The 16,698-nt window shown below is 38.2% G+C and overlaps 1 protein-coding gene across 5 annotated transcripts in view; it reads right to left on the bottom strand.

Annotated features, from left to right (window-relative positions):
• Positions 1-16,698, bottom strand: part of magixa (MAGI family member, X-linked a) — a 61,928-nt gene that overhangs the window by 40,462 nt on the left and 4,768 nt on the right. For 4 of the 5 annotated variants that reach the window (XM_077223549.1, XM_077223547.1, XM_077223551.1 and 1 more), the window contains exons 2-4: positions 13,945-14,234; positions 10,792-10,908; positions 6,373-6,492 (exon numbers count right to left, since the gene is read on the bottom strand). In XM_077223549.1, coding sequence (XP_077079664.1) covers positions 6,373-6,492; positions 10,792-10,908; positions 13,945-14,224 — 517 coding nt within the window. In that variant the 5' untranslated portion in view covers positions 14,225-14,234. The remainder of the gene's footprint in view (positions 1-6,372; positions 6,493-10,791; positions 10,909-13,944; positions 14,235-16,698) is intronic. The other variant, XM_077223548.1, reaches the window with a different exon arrangement.

Genomic DNA, 16,698 nt, shown 5'->3' with positions numbered 1-16,698 from the left:
GTGTGTGTGTGTGTGTATTTTTGTCCGTATCTGTCTCCTCTCCACCAAAAAGCTGGTGTGTGGTGGGCGTTCTGGCGCAATATGGTTGCTGTCGCATCATCCAGGAGGATGTTGCACATTGGTGGTGGTTGAGGACATCCCCCCTTCCATATGTAAAGCGATTTGAGTACCCAGAAAAGCGGTAAATAAATCGAACAAATTATTATTATAAATTTTGTAAAATAATGTTTCCTTGGTTTTTAAAAATAAATGTATTATAATTTTATATATAATATAATTTTCTTATATAATTGTTATACTATATACTCACATACATATATATACAGTATCTCACAAAAGTAAGTACACCTCACACTTCAGCAAACATTTTAGTAAATCTACTCAAGGGAAAATACTATAGAAATGAAGCTTTATGAACTTTACTGTCCTCTAAAAATAACTCAACATACAGCCATTATTGTCAAAATAGCTGGCAACAAAAGTGAGTACACCCTAAGTGATAACAACAGTACGTCGTTTAACCATGCAAAGCCACATGTCCAATTCATCATGTTCATGTTTTTGTCTGCTTGACATGACCATACAAATTGTTGACTAGCAGTTAAAATTTGTGCTTTGAGTACACATCTCTCATACTGACCACTGGATGTTCAACATGGCACCTCATGGCAAAGAACTCTCTAAGGATTTGAGAATTAGAATTGTTGCTCTCTACAAAGATGGCCTACTGTAGGCTATAAGAAGATTGGTAACACCCTGAAACTGAGTTACAGTACAGGCCAGGGTAATACAGAGGTTTTCCAAGACGGGTTCCACTTGGAACAGGCCTCGCAAGAGTCAATCAAAGAAGTTGAGTCCTCATGCTGTGATCAAGTGCAGAAGCTGGCTTCAAAAAACAGACGCATGAGTCCTGTCAGCATTGTTTTGACCGTTTTTCTATGATCTCGGACTTGTCTCGGACTCGCTGGTATTCGGACTCGGACTTGTCTCGGTTTCGGCCACTGGTCTTGCCAAATATGGCTTTTGGTCTTGACCGAGTCCAGGTGTCTTTATTATGTTCCCAGTAAGCACACATAAAAGCCATTTATATGCGCACCGTTTATTTGTTCTGGTGTGAGCCGCGATTGCGCCAGAACCAGCCAGTCATCGAGATATAATTCAGCATGCGCACTCCCCGGAGTCTCAGGGGAGAAAGCGTCGCGTCCATGCACATGCGACAGACCGAACAGCAGAACTGTGTATTGATAAGCTTGCCCCGCGAAGGCGTATCTCAAGAATGGCCTGTGATGGGGGGCTAACTGATTGTGAAAGTATGCGTCTTTCAGATCCACAGTGAAACACTGCTATTATGGGGTATCACCATATGTCATCATTCTGTTTTCTTTAGATTAGAAGATTATATTATATCAAGGGGAATGTCTATACTTAAAAATGTTGTGACACTGTTTTTGCTTTTAGATCAACAAATAATAACCCAAAATGATTGTCTTGATAATGTCTTGCACAAGACTTTTTTCCCCTGTCCTGGACTCGGTCTTGACTCGGACTCAAACCTTTTTGGACTCGGTCTTGTCTTGGACTCGAACCTCTTTGGTCTTGGTCTTGTCTTGGACTCCAATAGTCCTGGTCTTGGACTTGTCTTGGACTCGACAAAGGTGGTCTTGACTACAGCCCTAGCTCAGACCATACACAGCACACTACAACAAGTCGGTTTGCATGTCTCAGAAGGAAGCCTTTTCTGAAGCTGGCTCACAAGAAAGCCCGCAAACAGTTTGCTGAAAGCAACCTGTCCAAGAGCATGAATTACTGGAACCATGTCCTGTGGTCTGATGAGACTAAGACTTGTTTGGCTCAGATGGTGTCCAGCATGTGTGGAGATGCCCTGGTAAGGAGTACCAAGAAAATTGTGTCTTGCCTACAGTGGTAGCATCATGGTCTGGGGCTGCATGAGTGCTGCTGGTACTGGGGAGCTGCGCTTCATTGAGAGAAACATGGATTCCAACATGTACTGACATTCTGAATGTACATGATGCCCTCCCTTCAGAAACTGGGCCAAACGGCATGACAACGACCCCGAACACACCGCCAAGATGACATGACAACTGCTTTGCTGAGGAAGCTGAAGGTGAAGGTGATGGAGTGGCCAAGTATGTCTCCAGACCTGAACCCTATTGAGCACCTGTGGGGCGCCCTCAAGCGGAAGGTGGAGAAGAACCATGTGTCTAACATCCAGCAGCTCCGTGATGTCATTATGGAGGAGTGGAAGAGGATCCCAACAACAACCTGTGCAGCTCTGGTGAATTCCATGCCTAGGAGGATTAAGGCAGTGCTAGATAACAATGGTGCTCACACAAATATTGACACTTTGGACACAGTTTTGACATGTTCACTTAGGGTGTACTCACTTTTGTTGCCAGCTATTTTGACAATAATGGCTGTATGTTGAGTTATTTTCAGAGGACAGTAAATATATACTGTTATACAAGCAGCACATGTGTATATATATATATATGGGTGTGTGAAGAGTTTGGTTCCAAAAAGCGATAAACGCCATTTAAAAAAAATTTGAGTTCCCGCAAAAATCAGATTGTTTTAGGTCGGTATTGAAAAGTAAATTTTTAATTTTACGTAAAATGCGATATCCGCCGTGTTATTCTGTCATGTATTCTCCCTTTCTTTCCAAAACGCGACAAATGCCACTTTGCCTTCCCTGCAGAATGCGATACATCCGCTCAACCAATCACAGCGCACCATTCCACGCATTGTAAACAATAACGGCAGTGCTTTGAATACACCCAGCCAGCATCCTAGTTTACCTTATCTACTTTGTACTTTGTGATCAACAAAAAAACAAAAACATTAATAATTGTGCATTGATGAACCTGTGATGGTTTCTGCAGTGGGGAAGAAACGTAAGCCATCGAAATCGAATAATTTACGTGAGGAGATGTCATTTTTGTATTTCTGTGGTCTAATGTGATGTTGTTCAGGATGAAATTTTCGTTTATTGTTGTAATTAATTTATAGCATTAACATGATGAGCCATCACTACCCGAATTCTGGCTGTCATATGTGGATCAACTTACTTTGTTGTGTATTTTCAACAGTTTCAATATGAAAAATAACTTTTATATTGATTCAATGGATTAATTGCATTTTTTAAAAAAAGGTGTCATGGATTTATTGCATTTTGGAGGGGAAATTATCTGTTTTTATTATAAATCTTTGAAAATCAAAATCTGGATTTAATTTTTTTTATGTTATTATAACCCAAAGATGCTACTGCATGTGAAAGTTTGAAACAGAAAATAGTGGTTTTCATCTTGGCACTTATTTGGTAAAGAAAACACATTTTTACTCAAATTAATCAAAATGGATTTATTGCGTTTTGGAACCAGACTCTTCATATATATATAAAAAATTCCCCAAAAATTGGGTCGCAGCTTCATGACCATGGGGACATGTGGGTCCCGTGGGCAAACCAGTTGAGAACCACCGGTTTAGATGCATAAAGTGGATATAAAAGAGAGACTGATTTTTACAATAATAATTGTTGGAGACTTTAACATACACGTAGATAATACAAATGATGCGTTAGGGACTGCGTTTACAGATTTATTAAACTCCTTTGGGGTCACGCAAAACGTCAGCGGTCCCACTCATCGTCTAAATCATACACTAGATTTAATTATATCATATGGAACCAATCCAACTGATATAAATATTATACCGCAAAGTGATGATCTCACTGATCATTACATGGTAACTTGTATAATACGTACTGCTGAAATTTGTCACGTTGCGCAACGTTATCGACCAGGCAGAACAATCCTTCCAACCACTATAGATAGATTCTCAAATAGCTTACCTGATCTATCTCAGCTGCGCAGTGCACCCAAACAAACAGATGAACTAGAGGAAATGACTAGCAGTTTGAGCACCATGTTCTCTAGTACACTAGATATTGTTGCACCAATTAGATTAAAAAAGGTAAGAGAGAAAACTAAAGCACCATGGTACAACAGTGCTACGCATGCAATCAAGAGAGAAACTCGTAACTTAGAGCGTAAATGGAAACAAACTAATTTAGAGGTCTTTAGAATCGCGTGGAAAGACAGTATGTCACGTTATAAAAAGGCTCTAAAAGCAGCAAGGGCTGAGCATCTCCGCAAACTAATAGAAAATAACCAAAATAATCCAAGGTTTTTATTCAACACCGTGGCTAGACTAACAAATAAACAAACATCACCAGAGCAAAATATTCCATTACAATATAGTAGTAATGATTTTATGAATTACTTCAATGAGAAAATAGAAAGCATCCGAAACACAATTGTAAATATACAATCCTCTATGATGTCTTATGATTCAGCCTCAATTATGGCCCCTCTAGAACAACTACACCGATTTACAACTATAGGACAGGAAGAGCTAAATAAACTTATCATTGCATCGAAACCAACAACATGTTTATTAGATCCAATACCCACTAAACTACTGAAAGAAGTGTTACCTGTAGTCGAAGAGCCTCTTCTTAATATTATTAACTCGTCTTTATTTTTAGGTCATGTTCCAAAAATATTCAAGCTGGCAGTAATAAAACCTCTCATTAAGAAACCGCAATTAGATCCAAATAACTTAGCAAATTACAGACCCATCTCAAATCTTCCATTTATGTCTAAAATACTAGAAAAAATTGTGTCCGCTCAATTGTGCTCTTTCTTACAAGAAAATGATATCTATGAAAAATTCCAGTCGGGATTCAGACCGCATCATAGCACAGAAACTGCGCTAGTTAAAATTACAAATGATTTACTTTTAGCTTCTGACCAAGGCTGTATCTCAATACTAGTTCTACTCGATCTAAGCGCTGCGTTCGACACTATCGATCATAAAATACTCCTGGATCGACTACAAAACTACACTGGTGTTCAGGGACAGGCATTAAGCTGGTTTAGATCTTACTTATCAGACCGTTACCATTTTGTCTGTCTAAATGGGGAAAAATCAAAGATAACGTCAGTAGACTATGGAGTGCCGCAAGGATCGGTGTTAGGCCCTCTGCTATTCTCAATATATATGCTGCCACTTGGTAATATTATAAGAAAACATGGAATTAATTTCCACTGTTATGCTGATGACACTCAATTATATATCTCATCACGACCAGATGAAAACACTAACTTATCTAAATTGACAGAGTGTCTAAATGATATAAAATGCTGGATGACGTGTAATTTCCTGCTATTAAATTCAGATAAAACGGAGGTACTACTTATTGGTCCAAAAAACTACCCACAAAATCCCTTACAATACAACTTTAATTTAGAAGGATGTCCTGTTACTTTGTCCACTACAGTAAAAGACCTGGGTGTTATACTAGACCGCAACTTGACTTTCGAAAATCATATTTCATATATTACAAGAACAGCCTTTTTCCACCTTAGAAACATTGCTAAGCTACGCAACATGCTATCTGTTTCTGATGCAGAAAAGTTAGTTCATACTTTCATGACCTCGAGACTAGATTACTGTAATGCTTTATTAGCTGGCTGTCCTACATCCTCAATTAACAAGCTACAGTTAGTGCAAAATGCAGCTGCTAGAGTTCTTACTAGATCAAGAAAATATGATCATATAACACCTATTTTATCATCTCTACACTCATCTCTACACTGGTTACCTATTAAGTTACGTATCAATTACAAAGTATTCCTACTGACCTATAAAGCCCTAAATGGTTTAGCTCCTGTGTATTTAACAGACCTTCTATCGCCATACAATCCATCGCGCTCTTTAAGATCACTAAATTCGAGGCTTCTGGTCATTCCTAGGATATCTAAGTCCACTAAAGGAGGGAGGGCGTTCTCGCATTTAGCTCCTAAACTCTGGAATAGCCTTCCTGATATTGTACGAGCCTCAGACTCGCTGTCCCAGTTTAAAACTAGATTAAAGACGCATCTCTTTAACCAAGCATTCACTTAATGCTTAACCTTTGATACTGCTGAATCGGTTCGAATGCATTAACATTATGAACATCAGCTATGCTAATTAATTCCCATCTGCCTTTCTGCTGTTATCTCGGGACGCTAGTCCCGAGGTAAATAGCGTTCGTCAGCTCCAGTTTGTATCCAGCCTCTCACGGAGACTTCAGATGCCCCAACGCCTGTGAAGAGACGACTCGACGCCTGTGAAGAGACGACTCAAAGCCGGCGATATGTTATGCCATAAATTAATACTTGATTAACTAACTGTATTTTTCTATGTACATTTCCGAAATGCAATTTCTGTAAAGCTGCTTTGAGACAATGTGTATTGTGAAAAGCGCTATACAAATAAATTTGAATTGAATTGAATTGAATTGATTCTGACCTTTGAACTTCCCACTTTCCAGCAGGGCTCCAGACTCTTCCAGGGAGAAGAATTCCTCAATGGAGACAAAGTTATAATCCACCCCTGAGATCTCTCCATCCCGTGGTTGCCTGGTCGTACCTGGGTCGGGGGAGAGAGAGCAATTATGACTATGACATATGACTAAAATACAATGTTTGTTCTTTTTGCTTAGCTTAGCAAAAAATACATATGAATTTGTTACAAGTAGACAACAAGCCATTTAAAAAGAGAATGTAAAAATAGGAAGGCTATAGTGCTATAGACACATGGGGCTTTTTAAAAGATCGCTCATTATTTTTTCATAAACTTGCATCTTCCCTTTGCTAAAAATCTAATGCATTTTTTGAAGAAAAAAAACATCCTGATGACATCACCAGGAAGCCAGTCTCTTTGATGCGTTTGATGTTAGGATCCACAGACCTCAGAGAAAACAGAGACACAGCTGTCACACTGAACTTGTAGCAAGTTGATTGGCCTTGATATGGAAAATATGTGGAGTTTAATGTATGATGTGAGTGTCAAATGAGGGTAAAAGTTATGTTACAGTTTTTGCTTGTTTGTTTTACAGTTTGTTAAACTGTGCGCGTGTCTGTGTCTATTTGCATATGACTTTGTGGTGTGAGGCGACACCTGATTATGATTTCAAACACTTCAGACTTGCTCTAAAATCCCATGGTGATGAGATTATACAACTTCCTCTCAGCTTTCCATCTCACACAAAATTTGGGACAAGTGGATTTTTCTGAGGTAGATAAGCAGTGCATCTCAATTTAGGCTAACCTGATCACTGCGATTCAGAAGAGATACAGTAGGAAAGCTGCTTGCTTTGATCAATTGAACTTGCCAACATAACAAATTGCTCTGAAGCAAAAGTCTTCAGGAAGAGAAAAGGTACATGGTTTATGAGGTAGTGCACCTATTGCAAGGATACAACACACAGTTATTCAGCATCAAGCAGGATTGTAATGACTTAAAAGCCTTCAGCCACCATACAATAAATCAGCCATTAATAACACAACACTGCATTGTCCCAAGGTATTATACAGTACACCCCGTATATGACATCATTATGCCTGTATTGCATTAATCCTAATGACAGCCAATGCAAAAAATGCAAAAAATGTTTTTTCCCCCCCTTTTGAAAAAATTACGTTTTTATTTTACGCAACACATTTGAGCAACACATTCACTCTGAAATTAATCTCTAATGAATGTGTAGGATGAGACATTAACGATTTAGAAACAGAGGACTTTTTACTTCTGAAATAATGTGACAGATTTAAAATGGAGATTTAACAAGAGCAAAACATTTTTATCCATCAAAAAACTGATTAGATTGTGAAAAGCAAGTGTAAAATATCATAACGGAGGCAGGTGGTCGGGGTTGATAAATATGGATTTTGTGTAGTCAGTTGAGCAAGTTACCCTATCTTGACAAAAGATTACTTTTTTTTTTTCTTTGGGAACAACATATACTGATGAATTATGCACAATATGACCAGGAATGTGTATTAGAAAAGTAAATGTTGATTTCTGTAAATGCCAACCATTTAACATGACGTTTTGCACCTGGTTAAATATATCCGCATGCTTTTGTACTGACACACCTGTGCTATTTTACCTTAAAAGAACAGAAAAGATGAGCATCTTACAGTACATGGTCTTTTAATTGCCTGCAATCAATTCAGAGATGTGACGTTTTGAATAAACGAGAACGGTATTTGGGAAAGCCTTTCAGTTTGAGTAGACAGGCTATGCAACTGAACCGATAGATTAAACGTAATGTGAATTGGTGCACGAAAATGCGTGTGCTTGTGTGTACATTCGCAAGCATGCGTGAATGGGTCTGTGTTTGTGTGCTTACGCGCTTATGCATATGTGCAAGCACAGGAGTCCTGAAAGGCACAGCAGGGTACCTCAGGCTGAAGACAAAGACAAATGTGCAGCTTTGGGATTCAAGAGTAGGAAATAGGCAAAGTTCGAATCATGTAGGACGGATTAAATGCATCAGCTGTGATGGTAAACGGGAGCCTGATGCCGGCATGAACTATACATTAATAAATGCATGCAATCATTTCTGAAAATAGTTGCCAAGGCAAAATATGGAACAGTGCCATTCACAATGAGCGCACGGCTGTGACATTTGATGACAGTTGCCATGGCAACGGTTAAAGTGCATCGCATTGCCTCAAAGTGACTGAACCTTTGACTCTGTATGAGGTTTGACATGATTGTGAACTGGATTTGTTTACAGTCTCTGAGAGCATTATAGCATGAGATTGCATGCATGCTTTTTCTGATGTATTTCAAGATCTCATTTCTCATGTTTGAACTTGTTTGTGTTTTCAATGCAGTTATTTTACTGCAAGGGGTCTTCAACCTTTTTTTAGGCCAAGGAACCCTTGGTGGATAGAGAGAAGAAGCAGGGAGCAATTTTACATATTGTATACATAATCTTGTATAGCCAAGCCTGTGACTAAAAAGCGTGAGGTTTGATCGATATTGTATTGTCAAATGAACTTAAATAATGGGCTGGGAGTCTCTACAAATAGTTTTATCGAAAATGAAATACTAGAAAAAAAGGGTTAAAAATGTGTCAAGTCAGTGATCAGAAATTAGCGGTTTTTTGCCCATTCATTTCACTTGCGTTTCTTTTCCAGGAAACCCAAATAAAATTTTCACGATCTAAATACAAACCACTTTTGAATGCAGTTTAAAATCGGATTAAAATAATTTATTTTTATGTAGTTGTCTATGATAATTTTGTTCAGATTTGGATAGTGTCCTCAAGAAATTATGTTATATTAACAAACTTCAAGAGGAGCTCATTCAAATGATCTACCCAGTCAGCATGAGAGGAGGCATATAACTATGTTCCTCTACAGTCTTCAGTCTTTTCTGAATTCCTCAGCTAGTTCCTATCCCAGCCAGGGATATGGGGGAGAACTCTGTGTTCAGGCCACATTTCGAGTTCGGAGCCCTTCCCCTGACAACACACCAAATACACATACTCTTTTACTCTATATGATTGTTTATAAGTGTGAACGTGTGGAAAACATAGTGGCACAACATCCATCACTAAAGTCTCACGGATTATGAACCTAATTCATAGGCAAGTTTGTGTCCAAACTATGACAACCACGACTGCAGTCTAAACTGAAAAACCTGGCAACATGTAACTTACAGTTTTAACACTCGGTCTAAAAAAAATTATTTTAGAAAAAAAAACAGATTTCCTCTTGAGTCTAAATAAAGCCTATGTTCACATTTAATGACAAACATGGCCAAATCCAGTGATTATTTCATCCTCAAAAGCACTTCTTGTGCCAATCTGGTATCTTGTAAACATGATTTTGTTTAATGGAATGATGAAAAAAAAGAGAAAAAAGAAAGTCAGCCAATCAAATTAGAGTTTACCAGATGTATAGAGTACTTTCCAGTTTTGTCTGCAAAACGCATTAGACAGTAAGCGAATGAACTTTAATAGATTTTACAACTGGACACTTGAACATTTGACGCACATCTTCTCCTTTTTCTCAAAAATTTGTTTGACATCCCGTGTTAAATGGATAGTTCACCCAAAAATTTAAATTCTGTAATTAAATACTCACCTCCATGTCGTTCCAAACCCATAAGACCTTTGTTCATCTTCGGAAAACAAATGAAGATATTTTTGATGAAATCCGTATAATAAAAAAGTACATGTGACTACAGTGGTTCAACCTTAATGTTATGAAGCGACAAGAATACTTTTTATGCGCAAAAAAACCCCAAAATAACGACATTATTCAAAAACAGTGCAGCGCTTCAGAGTTCTACGTCAGAACGTAGGCTCACTTTTGGCCGACGCTGGTCATGTGAGCACCACGACACATGCGTGTGATGCTGACACAGGAGCTAGCCAATGAGCCTTGTTTGTTGCCAAATTGTTTGTTGCCAAATTGTTGAATAAAGTCGTTATTTTAATTTTTTTGCACACAAAAAGTATTCTCGTCACTTCATAACATTAAGGTTGAACCACTGTAATCACATGGACTATTTTATCGATTTCTTTACTACCTTTCTGGGCCTGAACAAGGTTTGGAACGACATGAGGGTGAGTAATGACAGAGTTTTCATTTTTGGGTGTACTAATGCCGGGGACACACTTAACGAATAGCTGAAACATTCTAAGACTGAACTGAACACACTTACACACTGTTTCAAAGACTGGAGCAGATTTTAAACACCAACTGCGAACACCGACTGAACGCAACAGTCTCTGACTTGGCGCGCTTGGGCATGATCAGTCGTGAGTATCAAATTACATGAATAATACCTTACAGCAGCCCCTGTCCCCAGCTCAACCCTATAAAGAGCCCAATATTACTGCATTATGCAGGTGTTTGATTCACTCACAGGGCACGGCGCGCAGGTAGAGGTTCTCTCGTATGACCTGTTGGAGTTGGCTGTCCATTGATCCGGGTGTAAAACACTTGCTCAGGTAAAGTCTCAGATCCTTACAGAGAGTTGAGCCTGCAGATTACAAACAAAACACATGAAAGGGAATGAAATGAAGAGATTTGAAACCACTTTTAAACAACAGCACTGTTGCCAAATTCACAAATAGAACACTGCTGTCACCATGGAAATATGAGAAAAAAGGTTAACTGGCAAAGTGAAACTGCCAAAGATGCAGTTCTGAAAATAAACCGAAATACACCATAAGATCGATGAGGGTTAAACCGTCTCTCCCCCTGAATTCAGACCTAACACCGCACACCCCAAGTTACAACAGTAACACCTCAGACCTCACAGGCACATTCAAGCATGCTGAGCCTGCACTGCAACTGCAGAAGTCTCTAAGGTCAGTGTGCTGTTGTCACAAACAAGCACTGCGGAGCACCTAACGAGGACCGCTCGGCTTCTCGGTATTGATTTTTGCACTTAATATAATCCGGTGGTCCTTTCCACACAGAATCTCAACACATGGACTCCTCAAGGACTCATGGGAAAGGTAGGATGAGTCATTTCCCGCTAATATATTCATTTTTTAAAGTGCGTTATGACCTTAGATGACAGCCAGCTTTCTTTCGTGCAGGATATTGATGGTCTTTATGCATTGTGGACTGGGATTGCCCGCCCCGTTACTCGCCGATGCCGGGCTCCACCCCACCATCCCCCATGCTGACAGCGATCAATCGGGCCAACCAGGGCAGAGAGTTCCAAAGAGGTTAAGTAATAGACTGTGGGATATCACATCCACTTAATTTCTGACATTGAAATGTAGGAAGGTGGAGACCTGGCATAGCTATTGGCAAATAAGGACCCTTTTACATACTGTTTTGAGAACAAAAACTGTGTGGACTAATCTATTTCTGTTTTATCCAACCACGACAGCGGCTGCTGATACTCCACTTTGACAGTAATTTGGTTTTCTTACTCTTCTTGTATATTAAACATCATACATGGAGGAGGAGAGATTGGTTGTGGAAGTTCAAAAACATTTGTTAAACCCTTAAGTTCCTTAAAAATAAATATAAACAAAACAGATGTTCTGTAAATATAATATAGTGTCATTCGTTTTTCAAATAAACCGAAGCTTTTCAGCTGTCATTACTCCAGTCTTCAGTGTCACATGATCCTTCAGAAATCATTCTAATATGCTGATTTGGTGCTCAAGAAACATTTCTTATCATTGTCAATGTTGAAAACAGTTGTGCTGCTCAATATATTTGTGGAAACCATGATACATTTTTTTCAGGATTCTTTGATGAACAGAATGTTCAAAAGAACACTGTTTATTTGAAGAAGAAATATTTTGTAACAATATCAAATATCAATGGTATGTAACAATATCAATGTCAAAATATTGTTACTGACCCCAACATTTTGAAAGCTAGTGTATAATTAATTCAATAGTATATAAAAAAAGATGATTTAAAAAAAAGTTTTTTCTACTTTTTCTATTTCCATAAATACTGTAACTCTTCTACTTCCAGAAATACTACAGTAATTAAACCAAGCAGTAAAGTTGCTATCTTCAAACAATCAATCCCTTAAAAATCTATAATCTCTGAGTGATAGTTTTGTTGTGACATTTAATTAATAAAAAAGCTTTTAGAACTCTTGTTTGTTATACAAATTTTGCTGTATCTCACAAAAGAAGGAGAAATTTGACATTCTTTTTGGTTCAAGACATTGTGTTCACAAATCTGAGAGAGTGAAAATGCCTTCACTGGTGTCAAAACCAATTTTAAAAATTAATAATACAAATATAGTAAATAAAATCCCCATGGAGTATCTGTAACTAACGTATTCAGAGAGGCTAGATTAGGATAGTGCAATCTTCAGGCAGAATGACATTAACGTGACATGTCAACACTGTGATCTACTTGGGGCTGTATAATGTCAGTAGGTATAAAGCTCTTACACATCCAAAGTATTTAATTTAATTTAAAAGTGCAACAAAATGCAGATAAAACCTATGAAATAAAGGGGTTTGTTGTACTGGCAGCCTTTTGAGTAAAAATTTGGATTAGTAATTAAAGGTCACCTGGTTAACCCCAGGCCTATGAACTAGAAACGTATTGACATCCCCTATTTTTCTCGACACCTCCAACGAGAGGGCAATGTGGGGTATGTCGCTTCAGATAAAACATCTTAAGGAACATTTCACCTAAAAAAGAACATTCTGTCAACATTTACTCACCCTCCAACACGTTTTCTCTCTTCTGTGGAACACAAAAAGTGAATTTGTAAAGAATATCCTGGCCACTCTTTCCAAAATAATAAAACGTAAATGAAGACTTGAGGCAAAAATGGCTTGTTTAAAGTTTTTAAAGGTAAATATGTAAATACATATATGGTAAATATGATATAAAAGTTGTCCATAAACATCCAGAAAAAAGTAGTAGTTACAGAAATTAAAGTCAATATTTGCTGAAGATCTTGACATCTGTCCTACAGCTGTACCAACGTTTGATTCATGAATAAATTCTTTTTCATTGAATCAGTTCAGAATTTGTTTACGGTTTGGACTGGTCCAGGGCCTCACTGATTCAGAATAATTGGATAAATAAATAAATAAATAAAAACACATTTATAAAATTGTTATGAAACTCATTTTGGAGTTTGACAGCCGCTGTCAGTCCCCATTCATTTTTATTATATTAAAGAGGGAAAAAAATTATATTTAAGAGAAAAATATCCAGGATATTTTTTCCTGGATATCCTGGAAAAAATACAGGATATCCAGGATATCCTGGATATCCTAGACCAGGATATCCTTCAAATTAAAGTGTTCTCCACAAAAAGGAGGTCCTACAGGTTTGAAACGACATGAGGGCGAGTAAAAGATGACTAAATTTTCATTTTTGGATGAAGTGTCTCTTTGAACGAAAAAAATCTAAATCTTCCCTGTCAGTTGTGTCTTGGAAAGGAATTATTTTCTTTAAATTGCCCTACTCTTATCTAATGCAAAGAAAGAGTTGGATCAGTGCAAAAGCGTGTTACTCTCCAACTCATGGTGTCACGCAACAGTCAATTTGCTCTTATCGATAAAAAAAGTACCTGGTAAGACGGTTTTGATCCGAATGGGATGTGGACATGAGTTCAGAACCCCTCTTACATCTCCCAAGGTCAATCCCAGGACAGGTGTACCTCCAATCTCTAGGATGACGTCACCAACAGTGGCTCCACCCCCAGGTGCTGCTGTAACAAATGGGAACTCTCCATAATCTGCACCACCTCCAATGGCCACACCAAGCTCTCCCGAGGCTCCGCCCAGTGGGACGAAGCTCTCCTGCACTTTTGAGCGCCAGTGCAGCTTCTTAACAGTGGCCTTAGACATGTTGACAGCACTGTAAGAGACGAAAAAGACATTGTTCAAAGATGTTTATTTGTTGTTTGCAAACATTAAAAAGGAGATTACCCTACTGAAAAAAATACCTTAAACCAGCCTAGGCTGTTGGTCACGATGGTCCATTGCCTTGTCTTAGGCACTTTACATCTAGTCAAACTCTGAGTTTAGCTGACTACCCAGCTAAACCAACGAAAGACTAGCTTGACCAGGTTAGAAGTTTTTTTTCAGTAGGGTTGACTATGAATTAGCATCTTTGTACTCAGTATAGTTTTATTTAATGCCATGTAAGCATCTCTGGCTATCTACATAGCAAAAAACTGAATTACAAAAATACAAGTTACATATATACAATAAAAATAAAAGCCAAAACCTACATAAAGTTGGGTCTTCGCCTCTAAGCAAAAATGTATAGGTATGTGTCAATCTTGTATGACCTGTAAGACATCTAGTCACTTATTCAAATCTTGTTTTAAGGGAGATTAAAAGTCTGTTTGAGAAGTCAGGGTGGATTTCATGTAATTTATTGTTTGTACACATATCCTACTCTTCCTGCCACCTATTTAATATACACTCACCTAAAGGATTATTAGGAACACCATACTAATACTGTGTTTGACCCTCTTTCGCCTTCAGAACTGCCTTAATTCTACGTGGCATTGATTCAACAAGGTGCTGAAAGCATTCTTTAGAAATGTTGGCCCATATTGATAGGATAGCATCTTGCAGTTGATGGAGATTTGTGGGATGCACATCCAGGGCACGAAGCTCCCGTTCCACCACATCCCAAAGATGCTCTATTGGGTTGAGATCTGGTGACTGTGGGAGCCATTTTAGTACAGTGAACTAATTGTCATGTTCAAGAAACCAATTTCAAATGATTCGAGCTTTGTGACATGGTGCATTATCCAGCTGGAAGTAGCCATCTGAGTAGCCAACATTTTTCCAGTCTTCAACTGTCCAATCTTGGTGAGCTTTTGCAAATTGTAGCCTCTTTTTCCTATTTGTAGTGGAGATGAGTGGTACCTTCTGCTGTTGCAGCCCATCCGCCTCAAGGTTGTGTGTGTTGTGGCTTCACACATGCTTTGCTGCATACCTCGGTTGTAACGAGTGGTTATTTCAGTCAAAGTTGCTCTTCTATCAGCTTGAATCAGTCGGCCCATTCTCCTCTGACCTCTAGCATCAACAAGGCATTTTCGCCCACAGGACTGCCGCATACTGGATGTTTTTCCCTTTTCACACCATTCTTTGTAAACCCTAGAAATGGTTGTGCGTGAAAATCCCAGTAACTGAGCAGATTGTGAAATACTCAGACTGGCCCGTCTGGCACCAACAACAATGCCACGCTCAAAATTGCTTAAATCACCTTTCTTTCCCATTCTGACATTCAGTTTGGAGTTCAGGAGATTGTCTTGACCAGGACCACACCCCTAAATGCATTGAAGCAACTGCCATGTGATTGGTTGATTAGATAATTGCATTAATGAGAAATTGTTCAGGTGTTCCTAATAATCCTTTAGGTGAGTGTATAACGATTGACAGTAGGTCTAAGGTCTGAGGGAGGAATTTGTCCAGATTAATAGCCTCCTTTGCACATCTTTGCACAAAAACACATATTTGCACATCTTTGTAATTTATTGTTTGTACACATATCCCACTCTTCCTGCCACCTATTTAACATATAACGATTGACAGTAGGTCTAAGGTCTGAGGGAGGAATTCTTCCAGATTAATAGCCTCCTTTGCACATCTTTACACAAAAACTGATTAAAAATATTCAGGTTAACCAACCTATTTTTGAAATGACATTTTGAAACTTCAAACACCTTCACTGTGCATCTCATATCATGTACAGTATGTGTCATAAAACTGGTTTAACGATTACAGCGACACCCTCAAGAAACAAAAGGTTTTAATAATGTATTTAAAGTACTGTATACTACCATTCAAAAGTATGGGGTCAGAAAGATTTTTCAAAATTGAAAATTCAGCTTTGTCATCATAGGTGTAAATTACATTTTAAAATATATTGAAATTTTAAATTGTAATATTATTTCACAATATTACTATATTTACTGCATTTATGATCAAATTAATGCAGACTTCATTAGAGCATCAGAGACTTTTGAAAACAAAACAAATATCTTACCAACCCCAAATTTTTGAATGGTACTGCACTGTATATGAACAAGACACAACTTAGTAACTCTTTTAATGTATATTTAGTGGACTAAAGCTGAGGACATAGTCCACTAAAACGGTAACAAAAAGGATGAAACAGCGTAAAGTCAAATACATATATAGAATGACAATATACATCCCATAACTCTTCAAAGGCACATTTACGCCAGTCCCAGTGGTGTTCCACAAGCTATACACATGATACGAGTATCCAAATTGAAACAAAACAAGCAAACAGATGGTCAAAACGCAGTGGGGGGTGATTTCATCCACAAACACAATTT

The sequence above is a fragment of the Siphateles boraxobius genome, unplaced genomic scaffold, assembly GCF_051911475.1.
Source record: "Siphateles boraxobius isolate OS27281-9 unplaced genomic scaffold, OSU_SipBor_1 9, whole genome shotgun sequence".
In the NCBI taxonomy this organism is placed as follows: domain Eukaryota; kingdom Metazoa; phylum Chordata; class Actinopteri; order Cypriniformes; family Leuciscidae; genus Siphateles; species Siphateles boraxobius.
This window is presented reverse-complemented; position numbering and strand designations above follow the sequence as displayed.